Genomic DNA, 17,136 nt, shown 5'->3' on the forward strand with positions numbered 1-17,136 from the left:
GTCGCCAATGCACAGGCTGGCTAGTGACCTACAACTTGAGCATTTGCTTGAAGAAATGAACTGGGCCTTCTCTGCAAAATTGAAGCGACCATCTTGGTGGCAAGTTGTCAGTATGTTGTGGAATTTGAGCTGAAGTTAATGAGGTTGACTGAAGGTTGAAAAGGCCCTTATAGGAAGGGCAAACATATATTTTGGGATGTTTGAGGATCCATATAATAAAGTCCAGTTTCTCCTGCTGTACATTTGAGTGAGCCCCTGTTCTCTGCCCCCATAAGAGCCCATACTAATGGAATATCACTTGGGGGAATCTTGTAGATGGCTTTGCTCTAGTTTACTACTGCACAAAGTAAAGGTTTATATAGTGAGGATGCAATCATTTCAGATTAACAGGGAAGTTCTGATTGACATATAACACTGTATAGTACATTCTCAAACCTACAATAATGATGGAGAAGAGAGGTAATTACACAGTAACTCCTACCCTGTAATCTGCCATGGCTGGAGTGTGTCACCAGCTCCACTTTCTGAGCAGAACTCCCCCCGACCCCCCACCCCCACCCCCCTGCTTTCCTTTCTCTCTTGTGCTCTCTCTCATTCCTATCTGACATTTCCCATTCCATCTTGCTGTCTAGTTCATCTCAAGCCTTCTACAAACAAACCTGTAATCTGTATCTATATCTCTTCCTCCCACTCCACTTTCAACCCAAACAGGCTGCAGGTGAGAACTTCAGGCTGAGAGCCAGGTGTGGCATAGTGATGAGAAATAAGAAAGTCCCACCTGGGCCACATCCATGCTGGAGTCACAGCTCAGTGGCCGGACAGCAGTGAGGTCATTGGAGCCCAGCAAGGTAGAGATGATTCCATTCTGGTCAACCTTCCGGATCATGGTGGCATCAACAAAGTACATGAGCCCGCTCTTGTCTACTGCAATACCTGATCAAGACAAACAGTGGGAGTGTGTCTCTTGGCAAGGAGTAGGGCTTGTGGGGGTGGAGGTGGGGATGCCCTATTGGGCATTACCTTCTTGGACCAGGGACCTTCCTGGATGGATTCACAGGCTTAGAGCAGTGGCTGTCAACCTTTAAAGGTAACACCCTTTCCCATGAGCACTGTGCTGAGACCTGCATAGTTCCTGGGGTGCTGGCTGTATCACCACCCAACTGAAGAGTGAACTTTGGGCTGCAAATGAACCAAGGCTGCAAATGAATGAATGGGGAAATAACTTGGCATCTGCTCTCTTCAGAAAGTAAGTTATTTCCCAAGTTCATTGCTTGAAAAATTATTGGTAGTAAATTACTTGAATACCCTTCACAACTAATTACAACACTGAGGTTGAGAAACAGTGATCCTTGCTGTCACAGACTCCCAATTCAAAATATATCCTCCAGGAAACAGTCCCAATTAGGCCTTGACTCTACTCAGTATGCCCTGCAGGAACACCTGTCCTAGCACTCTCCTGGTAGGATGCACACGGTGGCTTCTATTTCTTTGGCACCTTCACCCTAGGGCCCAAGCCCAAGGCTCCTCATCCTTAATCCACGCTGCCAGTGGTAGCTAAGAATGCTAATAAGAATTGGGCCTTCGAAGGACCAATCAGTCCTTAACCTTAGGTATCCCTGGTCCTTTTCAAATAGAGATCCATTGATCTCTATTTGAAGTAGTTAGAACCATTGATTCTAAGAACAACCCCCCTCCCCCCTCGCCGGCCAATCCCAGGCCCTTGGAAATTATACCCATTCTTAACTGCCACCATTTATTGGGCTCTTAAAAAATGTCAGGCCCTGTGCTTAAGACTACGCATGCTACTGTCGAACATGAACATCTGGGAGTGGCTGGAGGCCCTCACTGGGCTCTGTCTCCAGCTGGCCCCTGGCTCATGGAGCTAATGTTTCCCCCTGACTCTGTGTGACTGGCAGCAGTCAGAAATCTCCAGGAGCAATCCACCCCACTTTCCATTTGTAGCCTATGTGGGTGATGAAGTTTACTTCAGATAAACACATTTTTTTTTTTAAATACCCACACATCAAAGCAACCTATCAGAGTGAAATTACTGTAGGGAAAGCTATATTTGGGACCGCCTGGGCTTAGTTCACTTGCAGTTAAGAAGAAAGCCAAGCTTGTGGCAAGCTTATCCTGGGGGACGGGCTTTCTTCCTTGGGAGCCTTTACCTCGAGGGCTCATCAGGGTGGCATCCACGGCCTTCCCTCCATCTCCACAGCGGGCTTCATCGAAGGGCAAGCATTGCTCTCCAGTCCCTGCCACCACTTCTGAATTCCCAGCCAGGTCTTTAGCTCCGCTTAGAGACTTGACTCGGTAGATTCGCCGACTGTTGGTGTCAGACACGTAGAGGGAGCCGGACACAGGATCTACTGCCAAATAGTACTTGTGTGCTGGGTTGTTGCTTTAGAAGAAGCACAAAGAGAAATGAGAAGGGGGCTAAGCAGCTGGTCTACTGGATCAAAGAGATGACAAAAATCTTAGCAAGACTCTAGCCATTTCCAGTGTCTTTCCACTTTATTGAACTGGAAAGAATCTAACATAACAGCTTAGTGTTCTAACACATCATGGCTCTTAGCTACTGACTTCTAATTGGACCTAAACTCCTCATGCTATTCAGAGTTCATCGTTTCCCATCGTACTAAAATGTCACTGCTTCATTCAGCTGGTACGAAAGATCCCACTCTGGTCCTGCTTTTGTGTTTGTGTTTTGTGTGTATCAGCCTTCTTTACCTCCCCCTATGGGTTTGATCTGTTTCTCAAGTGGGATTGAGGAACACTTCCATGAGACAAGGTTTTCTTTTTAGTCCATGCTTACTCAATGCCTCCAGGGTACTAGATCATGAAGACTGGGGCAACGTAGAGTTTTCCTAACTTTGTGATGGGAGGGTCCCAGAGCGATCCCTAGTCCTCAGCCTCAGATCTTACCTACTATTCTTTAGTGTGGATATGAATAAAGTTGGCTTTTTTTTTTTTTGAAGAAATTTGATGTCTTGCTGATATCACGCCCAGAATCTGGATTACTGAGGGAGGAGATATAGTTTTCATATTTTGGGTGAGGATACAGGTATGGACCAAGATCTGCCAAGGCCCTAAGCTACACTAGGAGAGAAATACCCTCGTGTGTGAGAAATATAATAGGAAGGCACTAAGCCTCAGAGACCTGGACCTCTTTCTCTGCCATGTATCTAGCTGCCCTATATGTTGCTGATTAGGACAGGACTAAGACAGAGAAAACTCTAAACTCAATGCTGACCTAGCTGGTGACCTGAGGTAAGTCTCTTGGCCATGTTGGGTCCTAGATTGCTTATTTGGATAATGAAGAAATCAGATCATTGTTCATGTCCCTTTTGGCTCAAAACCTTACAGTTTCTTCCCTTTGCAGTGTCTGTCACTTGTTGGAGGTTGAGACCAGAATAGGTGCTCATGCTATTCCTATACTGGTTATTAAAGTCACTACCTCTAGGATACCTGTAGTGAATGCCTCTCTGTCCTAGTGTGGTAGATAAGGTTTTGATGTCGCATGCCAAAAATGAGCACAGGCCTTTTGTTTTTCAGTTATTTTTCCATTGTAGTTTGGAATTATGGGAAGGAAAAGGATGGGAGAGGTGAAGGCAAGGTGAGGGTGATGATAGTGTTGGATGCATTTGTCCTATAGACATTAGCTGGTAAATTACTAATTAAGACACCCCCATTTGGGTCCTTCCTCGATTTAAGGAAGAAAAGAACTAGGAAGTTATTTTTAGGAACAATTTGTGAATCGAGACCATCTTTAATTCCAGCTTCTCCTCAGGTTGCTATTAAGACACATAACTGAACTAGAAGTCAAGGTCTTTCTAAAATTCCAGCCTAGATCGCTAGTTTAAAAGAGTAGGCCACCAGGGTTCCTTTTCTTTCCTTCACTTCCTTCCTCCTTCTTCTTCTTCTTTTTTTTGGCTCTTAAGTCTTTAGAGAATATCCACATATGCAAAACAAATTAGGGCAGAAAGGGAAAACTTCATGCCATTTTTTAATTAGATGCTGTACTTTGTTACTGAATGAATAGTAGCTGGCGTGATCAACAGAAGGATCAGGGCACTGCACATCTGTGCCTATCTATGAGCAAGATAATTAATTCTGGACTTTCTAGGGAGTCCGATTCAAAGAGGCTTTTCAAAAACTCTGGCAGAAGAGCAGATGTGTGAGGGTGTGGGGTCAGTTATTGCTGGGGTCTCATTCTATCCCATGGTGTCATACCCATCCCAACCAAGATTCTTACAGAGACTCTTGGGTAGATGGACAGCCATGCTTCCACATCTGTGAATGTGGTGAAGGTCAAATGGGGTATGTGAATTTGAATGGGGGGTGGCGTTCCAGGGCACTGTTGCTTTTTTTTTTTTTTTTTTACTTGTCCCAGTTGGGGAGCCTGTAAGCAGCCAGTTTGGGAATATGGAGGAGGAGGCCAAGGGCTCATATGCATGGCTTTTCCACTGACTTTGATGATCTTGTACAACTTGATTCCACTCTATGTCTAATTCTCATGTAACATCAGGAAGAAGCCCCTTCCATGTTTTATTTCAAGAAGAAGCAGCATTCCCTTAAGTATTAAAATACATCATTTTGCTTTTCTCTCTTCTTCCAAATAAAAAAGGTCACTTTTCTTCCATTTCAGTGCAACCTGGGGCAACCTGGCATTTTCCTAACTTTGTAATGGGAAGCTCCCCAGAGCCATATGCACACATATGTGTGTTGTGCACTATATATGTGAATTTTACCAATATGGTTTTAAATGATAACCTGGAGCAGTTGAATGACAAAGGCTATTTAGACAAAAACTACTTGGTCTACACCCTTCCTACTACTTAAAAGTGATTTAACTCCATGAAAATTCCCAATGCATCTGACTATTGGATTCGTTCTGACCAGCAGATTGTCAGTTAACTTGTTTTTTTTTTTTTAAATGACCATATATACAGGGGAAAAATCATTAATGAGTTGAAAATGAGTTTTTGACCCGTTTCCAGTTCATTAAAGCTTTTGTGAACCCAGTCCAGCATTTACAAAAGCCAGAAGTTTGCCTCAACTCTTTAGCCCAATTATGGGCCACACTGAGCAGTCGGGATAAAAGTTCGCTGAGGGTTCATTATCTTGCACTTGCATCTCCCGGAAATTCTAATTACTGTCAGCTTATTTGGTTGCTTTTTGACTGCATTTCATAATTGCTAAAGCTTATCATATCCACAACACACAATTAGCACATAAAAAAGTTACTATATTTGGTACATAAAAATACACAACATTACACAAGAAGCACAAAACAAAAAGCAAACACAAGGAAGCAAACGAACCATATCAAATTATATGGGAAAGAGTTCTTCATCTTACCTATGTTTAAACTCTTTATTTCTTTATAGAAAGAAAACAGAAGGAAAAAGAACAAACAGTTAGCTGAAGAATTGATGATAAAGCAAACACAACATTTTCATTTCTTGTATAATGGGGCCCAAAAAAGGCAGTCTTTTTCTTTTTTTTCCCCTTCTAGCTGACAGCTCCTGGCTCAATTACTTGGGAAGTACCCCTGATTTTGGACTCCTCCTGGCCATTGAAAAATCTAGACAAGAATGCTTGAATTCTCTGACCAGTGATGTGGCTGTCACATGACACACAGGTGGCAACAGGTGGAACAGGTCTTCTGGCTAATGAAAGGATGGCAAATAGGTTACCGCTTGAGTGCCAATACCTATTGATTACTAATGGCTGCCAGGAGGGCGGGAGTAGGATTCTGAAGCCAAATGCAAGATCAGCTGTAAAGAGTGCTGTGACTCATTTGTAATGTCTGCCCTGGATGTGGGAGGGAGCCTGGTGCCACCTGTGCCATCTATTTGCCATTACAAGGGTAGAGTGCATTACAGGGTAGAGTCCGTACCACCCAAGAAAGCCTCTTCCCAAATCCATCTGCAGTTTGGCAATCATTCTGTTGAACCCTGAGAGTCTCAACCATTTCCTAGCCCTGCTCCGTGACACCGTCCTTCTCCCTATCTCATTTTGCCTGTGTGGACCCCAACTATGCATTCTCTCTTACAGATAACACCCATACATGAAATTCATGGGTATTAGCATCTTCTCATAATTGGAGCCAAAGACTCCAGTTACCATTCCCTTTTTTGGAAAAGTGGTAAAAGTTTTGCTGTCTTTTTTTTAACAAAAATACATGTCAATTTCAACAGGAAAGTGGCTAAAAGTTAGTCATTAGGGCAAAGAGGAGAGAGGCTAAGGCCTCGATAAAGAGAACTGCTTCTCATTCCTGAGGCTTCTAAGGCCACAGTGGAAGGAGTCTCTAAGCCTTCTTTCCTTCTGGCTGAGGGAGGAGGCTTCAGGGAAGGGACAAAGAGGGTTTAATGCCCTGATTCCTGCTTAGGTGCAGCCCGGGCCTCTGCCAGGGGCCATGATTAGTAGTGGGTTTGCACAGGGATTACATTTTTATATTTTATTCCAACGTGTTAGTTTTCGTTAAAAAAAAAAAAGTTAATTAAATGATGCTGATAACTCCTGAGCTCTGACTGACATAGTGCAATTTAAGATTCATTCTGCAAAGCCTGGTATGTCAGGGTGGCAGCCGGGAATTCTCACGTCTATTTTATATTGCTTAATGAAAGTGAAATGTTATCTGCCACCAGTGGTAGTCATATTTGGCTCTTAATTATTGCAATATCAATTCCAGTTTTTTAGTCAAGATTTTGTGAAAAGACTGGATGGGATTTGGGTCTTCAGACATGACCTACTTCTTTCCTAAGAACATCTGCTTTAAGTTGATTAATATAATATCTATGCTGGGGGAAAGGAGAAGGGCACGAATGGGGGGACCAAGTCAGTGAAGGTATAGTCCAAATGAGCATATGGATATGAGCTTTGGAGAAAGGCTGAGGTCACTGCTATTCCAGTCCAGGGCCATTGGCAGGGTGGGTGCTTAGCGGCCAATAACCCAAAATAACAGCACTGAGTCAGTCTATGTAGATCAGCACTGGTGCCTTACTTACAAAGGACAGGCCTAGGCTTTGTGTCCATTCCTCAATATTGCAAACCCTTTAGGCACAGCCTTCAAGGGCAAAGTGGTGTCTTGGATTCAAGAATCGAGATGGCTTAGCTCTGCACACTGTGAGTCTCAATGAGTCCTCTGTGAGGCCTTCATGGCTCTCCAAGCACACTCAGTTTATCATGAAGAGCCCTCATCAGGCTGTCTTGTGATTTATGCATGTGTGTTTGTCTTCCTCACTTTGTTGTGAATGGGAGCAAGTAAATATAGGTATGACATACTCATCTCCTTGGTGCTGATTCTTAGTAGGGAGTCCTGGAGAGGGTAGGGACTGGCAAAAATGGGTTCTTGAGTGACAGAAGGAAGGAATGAGGCTGCTTCCCTTAGTGCTGGGCAGACCATGCCTTAGACTAGTTCCAGTCCCTTATGTTCTGCTCAGAATCACAAAGCTGCAATCAGTTGAGACTATTGCCTCTTTCCTTTCCAACTCTCTGTGTGGCACAGAATAGGGTGAAATTGGAGTGGCCACAGTTTTTTGTTTGAGTTCTAATGAAAGGGAAGTTGGTTGGGATAAATTTAGTTTAGATTTAAGGGGGACGTGGTTATGTGGCTCATATGGAGTTCTTTCACTGTCTAGTTAGATTATTGCTAGTGATTCTGGTATAGAAGTGGCTTTCAGGTACAGTCTCGCCTTATGGTGCAGATTTACCTAGCATTATTACTGGAAGTGTAATGCCCAATGTCACCAAATGGGTGTGGCTTGGCTTGTTCTGAGTGGGCCCCTAGCTCATTCCACTGATGTTAATGGTCTCTGCAACTTGAGAGACATGGTACCAAGGACAAATTCCAACAAAAGGCAGGACACAGGTCTGTGTCTCCTTTAACTCAAGCAATGTGTCTTGAATCCCTGGTGTGGATCAAACACTACTCTAGTCATCAAGGGGCAAAGATGCCAGAGGTGCCTGCTCTATAGAAGCTCACACACTAGCGCCCTAAAGACTTACACAGAGTATTTCACTATTACCAAGACATCAATGACAAGTTGGTTCATGAGTGTCAACTCAAAGACTATTTAGATTATTCACTGTACAAGGAAACCTGAAATGCCCAGAAATACTATGAAAAAAGCCTGATAAAGGTTTTCCCAAATTTTACAACTCTAACAATTTTCATATCACCAGTAATCAGTTGTGAACATGAGACATTTACTAATTTATTAATAATCTGAAACACATTTTGACTATAGTTATCCTAGAGGAAAGACAGAATATTGCTCTATTCTTTCTAGAGATAATGACATTATAGAATCATTGTCATGTTAAAAGATGATCAAAGAGTATGCAGCCAAAAAGTATAGGTAAACAAGTATCATGGAAGTGTAATAGTAGTTAATGAATAAGAAAATTTAGGTAATTTATCTGGATTTTGTGATGTTTGTACTAATTGTTGGCTTTTCAAAATATGCAATTTGTTTTGGTTTCTTTTCTCATCCCGAATAATATTCAGTTTCATTCTGAAATTATGTAAGATTGAGGCTCCACGAAACCTGGACATGTCTTAGTAAAAGAGCTTTGAAAACAGTGCCAAGAACTGCCCAAAGTTTTATGGGGATATTTTTGTTATTGTTATTCTGGGGAGGGATGCTGTGTTATATTTTGTTTCATCACCTTGGTGTTTATACTCTGACCACACAGGGAAAGCATTTCCTTGGTAATTATAACCATATATTCCTCCCTAACATTCTATACTGGTATCAAGCAGGGTCTCTTCTTACTGAAATTCTCAGGCAAAGCTTATATTTGGTGAAGGTTTCTTCCAACTTCTGCTGCCCTTGCCCTTGTTCCTAGGCTCCCACTCTTTTGTGACTCTTCCCTCTCCAGCACTAACACATCTGGACTGGACAATTCCCTTCCCTGAAGATCTTCCCTGATGCAATGTTGCTATTGCCCACTTCAACAGCACCATCAGAATCTCAGCATGGGGAAGTGTTTTAGTTGGGGGAAAAAAGCATATTTAATATCATAATATAATTTTGTATTTGGAAAATAATTTTTTTTTTAGATTTTCAAACATTATAGAAAGTGTGAGATTCTTATGTGTAGCACAAGAGGTCAAGTTAAGAAAAGGCAGAGAGGCACTGTCCCATACCTTATAATTTATTGCCTTACATTGGGATACAATCCCTAAGATATTCTCAAGTTGGGAAGGAAGGAAAGATTTTCACACAACAGAAATTCACTCTAGGATGTTAATGACTGACAAATTTACTCTATAAGGCTTGGGTTTTCCAAGGATCACCTGGAAAGGGTGTAGTTGTAAGAAAGGAAATGGGCTGCTAAGGGTGGGATAATAGGTTTTTTGGGGAAATGGCTGTTGAAAATGTCTTGAATGCTGATGGAACTGAAGCATACAAATGATAACCACTTTACCTAAGAAGGCGGCTCTTTTTAACATTAGAAGTTTTCTAAGCGTGTAGAACTCTGCCCCTGTATGTTTTGGATAGGCAAAGGAAGGAGGAAGAGAGAAGGTAAGTGAAGGAACCACGGGAACATTTATATACAATTCTGATTCAGAGGCTCAGCTCTGGGGAGGGTAAGTGAGATCGGGATGGGCACTGATTTCTGAAACAGAATCATTCAGCTGCCAACTCACAATGGAGAAAAGACAGAAGCAAGATGGATCTCTTTCCCCTCCTCCCTCCCTCTGCTGGTTACTGTTTTGAAGAGAGGGGATTGACAGCCCTTTGTTTTCAGGTATGTAGTGGGAAGAAAAGAAAAATCAAACCAGTGTTCTTGTAAAAGCTTAACTTCTAATTGTCTCCGGATACCTGGCTGATGAAAGCAAGAACAGGTCCAAAGGCAGTTAAAAAGTTTAAAAACCAAACCAAACCAAACCACACAGCTGTTGATGGAAATTGGTAGTTACACTCCCTCTAGCTGTCCTTGATGTCACCATGTGGGTGTGGTGTGGCTTGCCCTGAGTAGGCCTTCACCTCCTTTCATTACTGTTATGGCCTCTATGACTTGAGAGACCTGGAATCAAGGAGAAATTCCAACAAAAGGCAGGACACTGGTCTGTGTCTCCTTTAACTCAAGCAGTGTGTCTTGAGTCCCTGGTGTGGACCAGGCACTGCCCTAGGTATCAAGGGGCGAAGATGCCAAAGGTGTCTATGCTATATAAGTTCAAACACTAGGGCCCTAAAGACTTACATGGAAATAACTGAAAAACAAGGCAGTAAATGGAGTCAACTTTGGTGGAAAACTAGAGTTGAAGTGACCCAGAGGAAGGTGAGAATTATTTCTGCTAGGGAGGTTAGGCTTCATGGAAGAGGGGACCTTCAAAATGAGTTTTAAAGATGGACACTATGAGGCAGATTAGATAGAGAAGCATTTAAGTAGAGTGAGTAGCATGAGTACTTTGGAGCCGGGGATGTAGCGGGCAAGTCCTGATTTGGCTCTGAGTGCCTAGAGCTGCGACAAAGAAGTAAGGGCCAGATGTGGAGGGTTGGTTACAAATGCCAGATTTAAAAAAAAAAAAGCGGGACCCCCATGGAAAAGCAGAATGCTACCTTCACCCCCTTCCCTGCCTCCTTCCATAGTTCCCCACTGCCCACACGATTCCTGAGAAGAGGACTCTCCTAGGACAAAAAGGGAAATCAATGTCTTGGGAAGGGGACCTACCTAGTTGGGGAGCTCTAGGAGATGTGGTTTGTTGGATGGTCAGTTTGACAGCTTGAGGATTATCTAGCCTTTTCTATTTTATCTCCTTCTTCCTCTCATTGTTCATCTTTTGATTATTATAGCCTAGTCCACCCCATGGCCTCCCCTTCTTTGTTTCCATGATGGGTTGTTGGTTCTTTTAGAACACTCAGCCTGAATTGTCTCTCCTTGCCAGGTGCCCATCTGTCACCCTCACCTAGGAGCTCTCTGAGCCTGTGTTTCATCCCCTTCTAGACCTGTAGAGCCCAGCACATGCTTGGCTCACATCATGCTCAGTAAATGCTCACTGGATCACTGAGGCTGTAACCTTCTTGAGGTGGAGCTGGGGTTTTTTTTCTCTCTCTCTCCTTTAATCCCTCCCAGTGCTTGGCACAGTCTCAGCTCCCAAGAATACTCAGCAGCACTTGCTGATGCTCCGTTCACTGATCTCTCTCCTAGAAGGGGCCACTAAAAGGCAGGTGCATGGTGACTAACATAACATAATAAAATAAAATAAAATAAAATAAAATAAAATAAAATAAAATAAAATAAAAAAAAGGCAAGTACAACCTATGGCTTCCTCTAAGTCCTTCACGTGGTAGCTGAGGCTACTTCAAAAGGCACCATCACCTACTCAGTTGCTCAGGTCAAAAATCCTAGTCATCACCCTTGATTCTTTTTTTTTTTTTCCTTTTCTCCATTTCTTGTACCTGATCCATCAACAATTCCCATCACATTTGCTTTGAAAATATCTCCCATTTGGAACACTCCCTTATCTTCCCTCCTACCCACCACCATCACCCAAATCCTGGTCAACTGTTACAACTTCCCTATGGGCTTCTCTGCCTTCATGCTTGCACCTTATAGTCCATTCATTAACACAGTGGCCAAAATAACCTTTAAAAAGGGCAAATTAGATCATGTCAACTCTACTCCACTTCCAACTTCAACCTCTAATAGCCGTGCATTGTAACAAGAATATAATTTACACTTGTCAACAAGGTCAGTAAGACGCTGAAGCATTGGTCCCCCACTGACCTCTCTGACCTCCTCAGAGACACTTTCTCCTGAGCTCACTACACTCCAAGCCCTATTGGACTTCTATCAGTCCCTTAAATAAACCAGATTATTTGCTGATACTGGGGCTTTTGCACAACTTCTCTCTGCCTGGAATACTTTTCGCCGGATCTTTGTATGGCTGACCTCATCGTTCAGGTCCCATCTCAAATGTCACATAATCTGAAATGCTTTTGTGACTACTTTATCTTATGTAGCTTCCTTATCCCTCCCAACCCCCACCACAGTCCTTAATTTTTTACCCTGTTAGGTTTTCTTTAAAGCATTATTATTATTTTTTAATTTGTCCACACAATTAAGTTCCCCATCAGACCACAAGTCCAACTAGGGCTTTCCTTGTCCCACCCCTCCCCTCCTCCCTTGGCAGATAGTCCCTGATACATATTAAACAGTCATCAAGAATTTGATCCCTTATTTATAGACTTCATTTCTTCCTCCACTTACAGATCTAGGTTTGAGGGCCTGGAGCCAACTTTCCCGGGAAGACAGTTTACAAGAACTTTTGTCCAGCACAGAGGAGCCTGGACTTCAGATTTAGTAGCAAGCAATGACCAGGAGGAATCTACCAGGTGTGGCCAGAAGTTACCTAGCAAGGCCTATGCAGTAATTCTAAGTCAGACCCATGCAAATATCCAGAGAATTTATGGAACGGTAGTGCAGAGAGGCACTCAATATAAACATGTGAATTAGCAAATGAACACCTGTGGTTCTCAAACTCTGATGTACATCACCATATTCTATAGAGCTTATCAAAGATAAAAGATGCCTTGGCTCTTCTCTAAACTTACTGAATCAGTGCCTCTGGGGTGGGCTCCAGGAATCTGTATTTTTAAGAAGCGTCACTGAAACAGACGCATAGCTTGAAGTCCTGGTTCCTTCATTGGTATGAATCAGATTCTCGTGTGGAGGTTTTACAAAACCCAGCTACTCAGGTCCCATCTCAAGCACCATGATCTAAAGCTTTCACCCTTGTTTTTAAGTCAGGTGTTAACAATTGTATCAAATATGTGTGTGGTGTTTTATAGATTCAAAAAGCATTTCCTAACCCTTATTTGATTCTGCACCTAAGTTTCGAAGCTCATCCCATTATATGGAATATATATTCTCTGGAGAACCCCAATGTAGCCATCATTTACCCAGTGAAGCTTTGTAGCAACAGGAGCAAGAGAGCAACGGAAGGTTTTCTGTGTGGTCACTTACCGTAACTCCAAAATGCTGGTCACATTTCGAGAGGGAAAGATGCGCCGGATGTAATTGAAATCTCCAACGAAGAGGCTCCCATCAATTCCAACAGCCAGAGCTACTGGGGCCAACAGCTTGTTGCCTTCGGCAAGGCCATTGCAACTGGGACAGGAAATGCTTCGGCGGCGGCCATTGCCCATGATGCTGGTGATGATGGCAGGCTGCTGGGTCAGGAACTGGTTCTCCCCAGTGCCCTTGTGTAGGATTCCTGGGGGGCAGGAAATGGGGGTGGTTACTGCAGCCTTCCAGGGAGGATACATCTATCGGCTTACAGAGGGTGAGGGGCAGTGGTAGAGAGAAGAGAAACAGTAGGACTTTGACCTTTGGGGAACTCCCCTATTACCTCATGATGATGAGAGAGCTGTAATGGGGCACTGACCCCCAAGGCTAAGATATTGTTTGTAGGGGTAACTGAATAAGAATTGTGAGGTACACTAAGGCAGATGGTCGGGGAAAAACAGCCCAACATTCTTTGACATTTAAAAGGAGAAGGTAGAGAGGGTAGCATGGATGGCTCAGTCGGTTGGTTAAGCATCTGACTCTTGATTTTGGCTCAGGCCGTGATCTCAGGGTTGTGAGACTGAGCCCCTTGTCGGGCTCCCCGCTCAGTGTGGAGTCTGCTTGAGATTCTCTTTCTTTCCCTCTCCCTCTGCTTTGAGCATGCTCTCTCTCTCAAATAAATAAATAAATCTTAAAGAAAAATAAAAGGAGAAGGTGGAAAAACCTATGAGTATATTGGACATTCGATGAAAAATGCTGAGGGAAAAAGAGTCTACCACTTAAATGTCAAGGTTGCAGAGAAGGTTCTGGAGGAGAGACCGGGCTGTATTTGTGAAAAAAAAATGTGCCCACATACCACTTTTAACATTGAGGATGTGATGTTTGTCCAGAGACCAGCCACCGAGGTTGGAAGGGTCCAGCTCAAATCCCTGAAGGAGGGCTGTCCTTTTCTCCCACAGAATTAGACTGGGACAGGTCTCGTATTCAAACCCAACAGACACTGAAAGATAAAAGTGGGTGGGGCAGAGTGGAGAAGAGTTTCCTTGATTACTCTCAAGCTTTCCAGCTGGAATGAGAAACACATGTTCATGGTAATACAGATTCCTTTCCAGAAACTCACTCAAGGAGGCGGGTTGATTGCTTTTCTCCTTGTGATTCCACACAATATTAAATTCAGATTTCAAGCTGAATTCAGCCTTGAAACTTTACACAGTAGTACTCTGTGGGGATAGAAAGACTTTTCCAATGAACAGCTGGCTTTCAAAAATGACTCTAGTGACGTGGAAGGAGGAGAAGAATCATTTAAAAATGAAATACAACTCTCCTTTAAAGATGGACAGGAGACTGTTTCTCTCAGCCTGCTGTTCATGGCATGCATTTATTATACCCAGTGCTATTTATTTTCACTCACAAGGAGGAAGGCCTATGGAAGCAGAGTGGCTCATTTATAAGGAGATTCTGGAGGCAACAGCTTGTGTAAGTTAAGGCTCTTTATATGATCACTCAGGATTCCAGAGAGTGCCAGACGAGGCAGGCATGGGGACAAAGCCTGCCAATTATGTGACAATTCAGTGGGGAACAGAATCCAGAGACTGTAAAAATCCTGCATTTGCCACATGGACAAATGGGAGAGGGAGGTGGGAGATGAAGGACTTCAGTTCTAACTCTGCTCTAGCTCACACTTCTCGTGGCTCTGTTTCCCCATGTGTAACACAGAGCAAGTGAAGCCTCAATTTCTCAGAGAGATGTGGTAAGGATAAATGAAACAAAATGCCAAGATGCCATACATTTTTAATTGCAGCATTGCTTTAGAAATATGAGGTGTTGTTATTATGTGTATTCATACTACATTACATTCTTAACTAGGTGTGCCACCTTTGAGGATTCTCCACAGCTTCTTTTAAATCCTGAGGTATAGGAGCATCAATATGAATGGAAGATACATTTTATTAAAAAAACCCAACAATAACCCACATATATTTCCTAACTTGTCTCCTGAAAATTCCAAGAAACAACAACCAACTCAGTAGCAAAGAGATTTGCTAGTGCCTGGCTTGTGGCCTTGAAATATTATTTCTCATTAAAAGGAAATCAGGCAGGGCCCCTTGAAGAAATGGCTGGAGCAAGAAATGTCTAAGATGAGACTAGGCCACTTTATCATACCAGATAGCAAGGAAGAAATTAAAATCTACTAAGGTTATGTCAAAAGAATCTGGGAGTCAACCTGAAGAGTGTTCCACTGACCAAAAGTGGGATAATTTGACCATTAGTAGAGATAATAACTTCAATGGGTTGAAACATATAAGATACATTTTATTCTATGAGTTCATAATGGTATTAGAAAATTAATTTGCCACCATTAGAGGATGTTAGAGGACCAACTTACTATACTGAAAATAGTAAATAAAGGGAAATAATTGGGCATTTGTCCCTTCTTTCTTATTTGAACTATACCTCAAATAACCAAGTAGTTAATGAGAAAATATCTCTATATAAAAGTATTCCCACGAATAAATGGAAAAGCAATGACAAAATTAAAATATGACTTTGCAATCCCTAATGACCTAATGGATCCAGGCAACGAGAATCAATGGCCACTGAAATCACAAAAGGATAATCAAGATGACATTAGGTGCCTCCTGATGGAAGATGACAGTACCACCTATCCAGCTGTCCTGCTTAAAACAAAATCAGAAAATAAGATACCTAGGAATAAATTTAACTAAAGAGGTGAAGGACCTATATGCTAAAAACTGTAAGACATTGATGGAAGAAATTGAAGAAGACACAAATAAATGGAAAGATATTCTGTGTTCATGGATTAGAATTATTACCATCATTAAAATGTTCACACTACCCAAAACAATCTATGGACTCAATGCAATCCCTAACAAAATTCCAATGGCACAGCATAGAAACACAAAAATGAACAAACAATCTTAAAATGTGTCTGAAACTGCAAAAGACCCCAAGTAGCCAAAGCAATCTTAAGAAAGAACAAAGCTAGAGGCATTACACTCCCTGATTTCAAACTATATTACAAAGCTATAGTAATCAAAACAGTATGGGATGGGCATAAAAACAGACATACAGATCAGTAGAACAAAATAGACAGCCCAGAAATAAACCCATACATATATGGTCGATAATTTATAACAAAGGAGTCAAGAATATACCATGGGGAAAAGACAGTCCCCTTAATAAACGGTGTTGGGAAAACTGGACAGCCACATGAAGAAGAATGAACCTGGACCACTATCTTACATCATACACAAAAATTAACACAAAATGGATTAAAGACTTGAATGTAAGACCTGAAACCATAAAACTCCTAGAAGAAAACATAGTTGGTAACCCCCTTGATATCGGTCCTAGCAGTGATTTTTTGATTTGACACCGAAAGCACAGGCAACAAAAGCAAAAATAAATAAGTGGGACTGTATCAAACTAAAAATCTCCTGTGCAACAAAGGAAACCATCAACAAAATGAAAAGGCAACCTACTGAATGGAAAAAATAGTTTCAAATCCTATATCTGCTAAGGGGTTAATATCTAAAACATATAAAGAACTCGTACAAGTTGGTAGCAAAAAGGCAAACAACCCAATTAAAAAATGGGAAGAGGATCTGAATAGACATTTTTCCAAAGAAGACATACAGAAGGCCAATAGATTCATGAAAAGATGCCCAACACCACTCATCATCAGGAAAATGCAAATCAAAACCACAATGAGATACCACCTCATACTTATTAGAATGGCTACTATCAAAAGAAATTACAAGTACTGGAAGAGATGTGGAGTAAAGGGAAGCCTCATGCACTTTTGGTGGGAATGTAAATTGATGCAGCCACTATGGAACACAGTATGGAGGTTCCTCAAAAAAAATTACAAATAGAATTACCACATGACCCAAAAATTCTACTTTAGTTACCCATCCAAAGAAAATGAAAACGCAAACTCGAAAAGGTATCCATACCCCATGTTCATTGCAGCATTATTTACAATAACCAAGATATGAAAACAACCTAAGTGCCCATTAATCGCTGAATGGATAAAGAAGATGTGTGTGTGTGTGTGTGTGTGTGTGTGTGTGTATATTACTTAGCCAT

The 17,136-nt window shown here is 42.1% G+C and overlaps 1 protein-coding gene across 3 annotated transcripts in view; it reads right to left on the reverse strand.

Annotated features, from left to right (window-relative positions):
* TENM2 (teneurin transmembrane protein 2) overlaps positions 1 to 17,136 on the reverse strand; it is a 923,271-nt gene that overhangs the window by 57,770 nt on the left and 848,365 nt on the right. For 2 of the 3 annotated variants that reach the window (XM_021701194.1, XM_044917119.1), the window contains exons 18-22: positions 13,883 to 14,026; positions 12,985 to 13,234; positions 5,362 to 5,382; positions 2,169 to 2,401; positions 779 to 933 (exon numbers count right to left, since the gene is read on the reverse strand). In XM_021701194.1, coding sequence (XP_021556869.1) covers positions 779 to 933; positions 2,169 to 2,401; positions 5,362 to 5,382; positions 12,985 to 13,234; positions 13,883 to 14,026 — 803 coding nt within the window. The remainder of the gene's footprint in view (positions 1 to 778; positions 934 to 2,168; positions 2,402 to 5,361; positions 5,383 to 12,984; positions 13,235 to 13,882; positions 14,027 to 17,136) is intronic. The other variant, XM_044917120.1, reaches the window with a different exon arrangement.

This window comes from Neomonachus schauinslandi, chromosome 7, assembly GCF_002201575.2.
Source record: "Neomonachus schauinslandi chromosome 7, ASM220157v2, whole genome shotgun sequence".
NCBI lineage: Eukaryota > Metazoa > Chordata > Mammalia > Carnivora > Phocidae > Neomonachus > Neomonachus schauinslandi.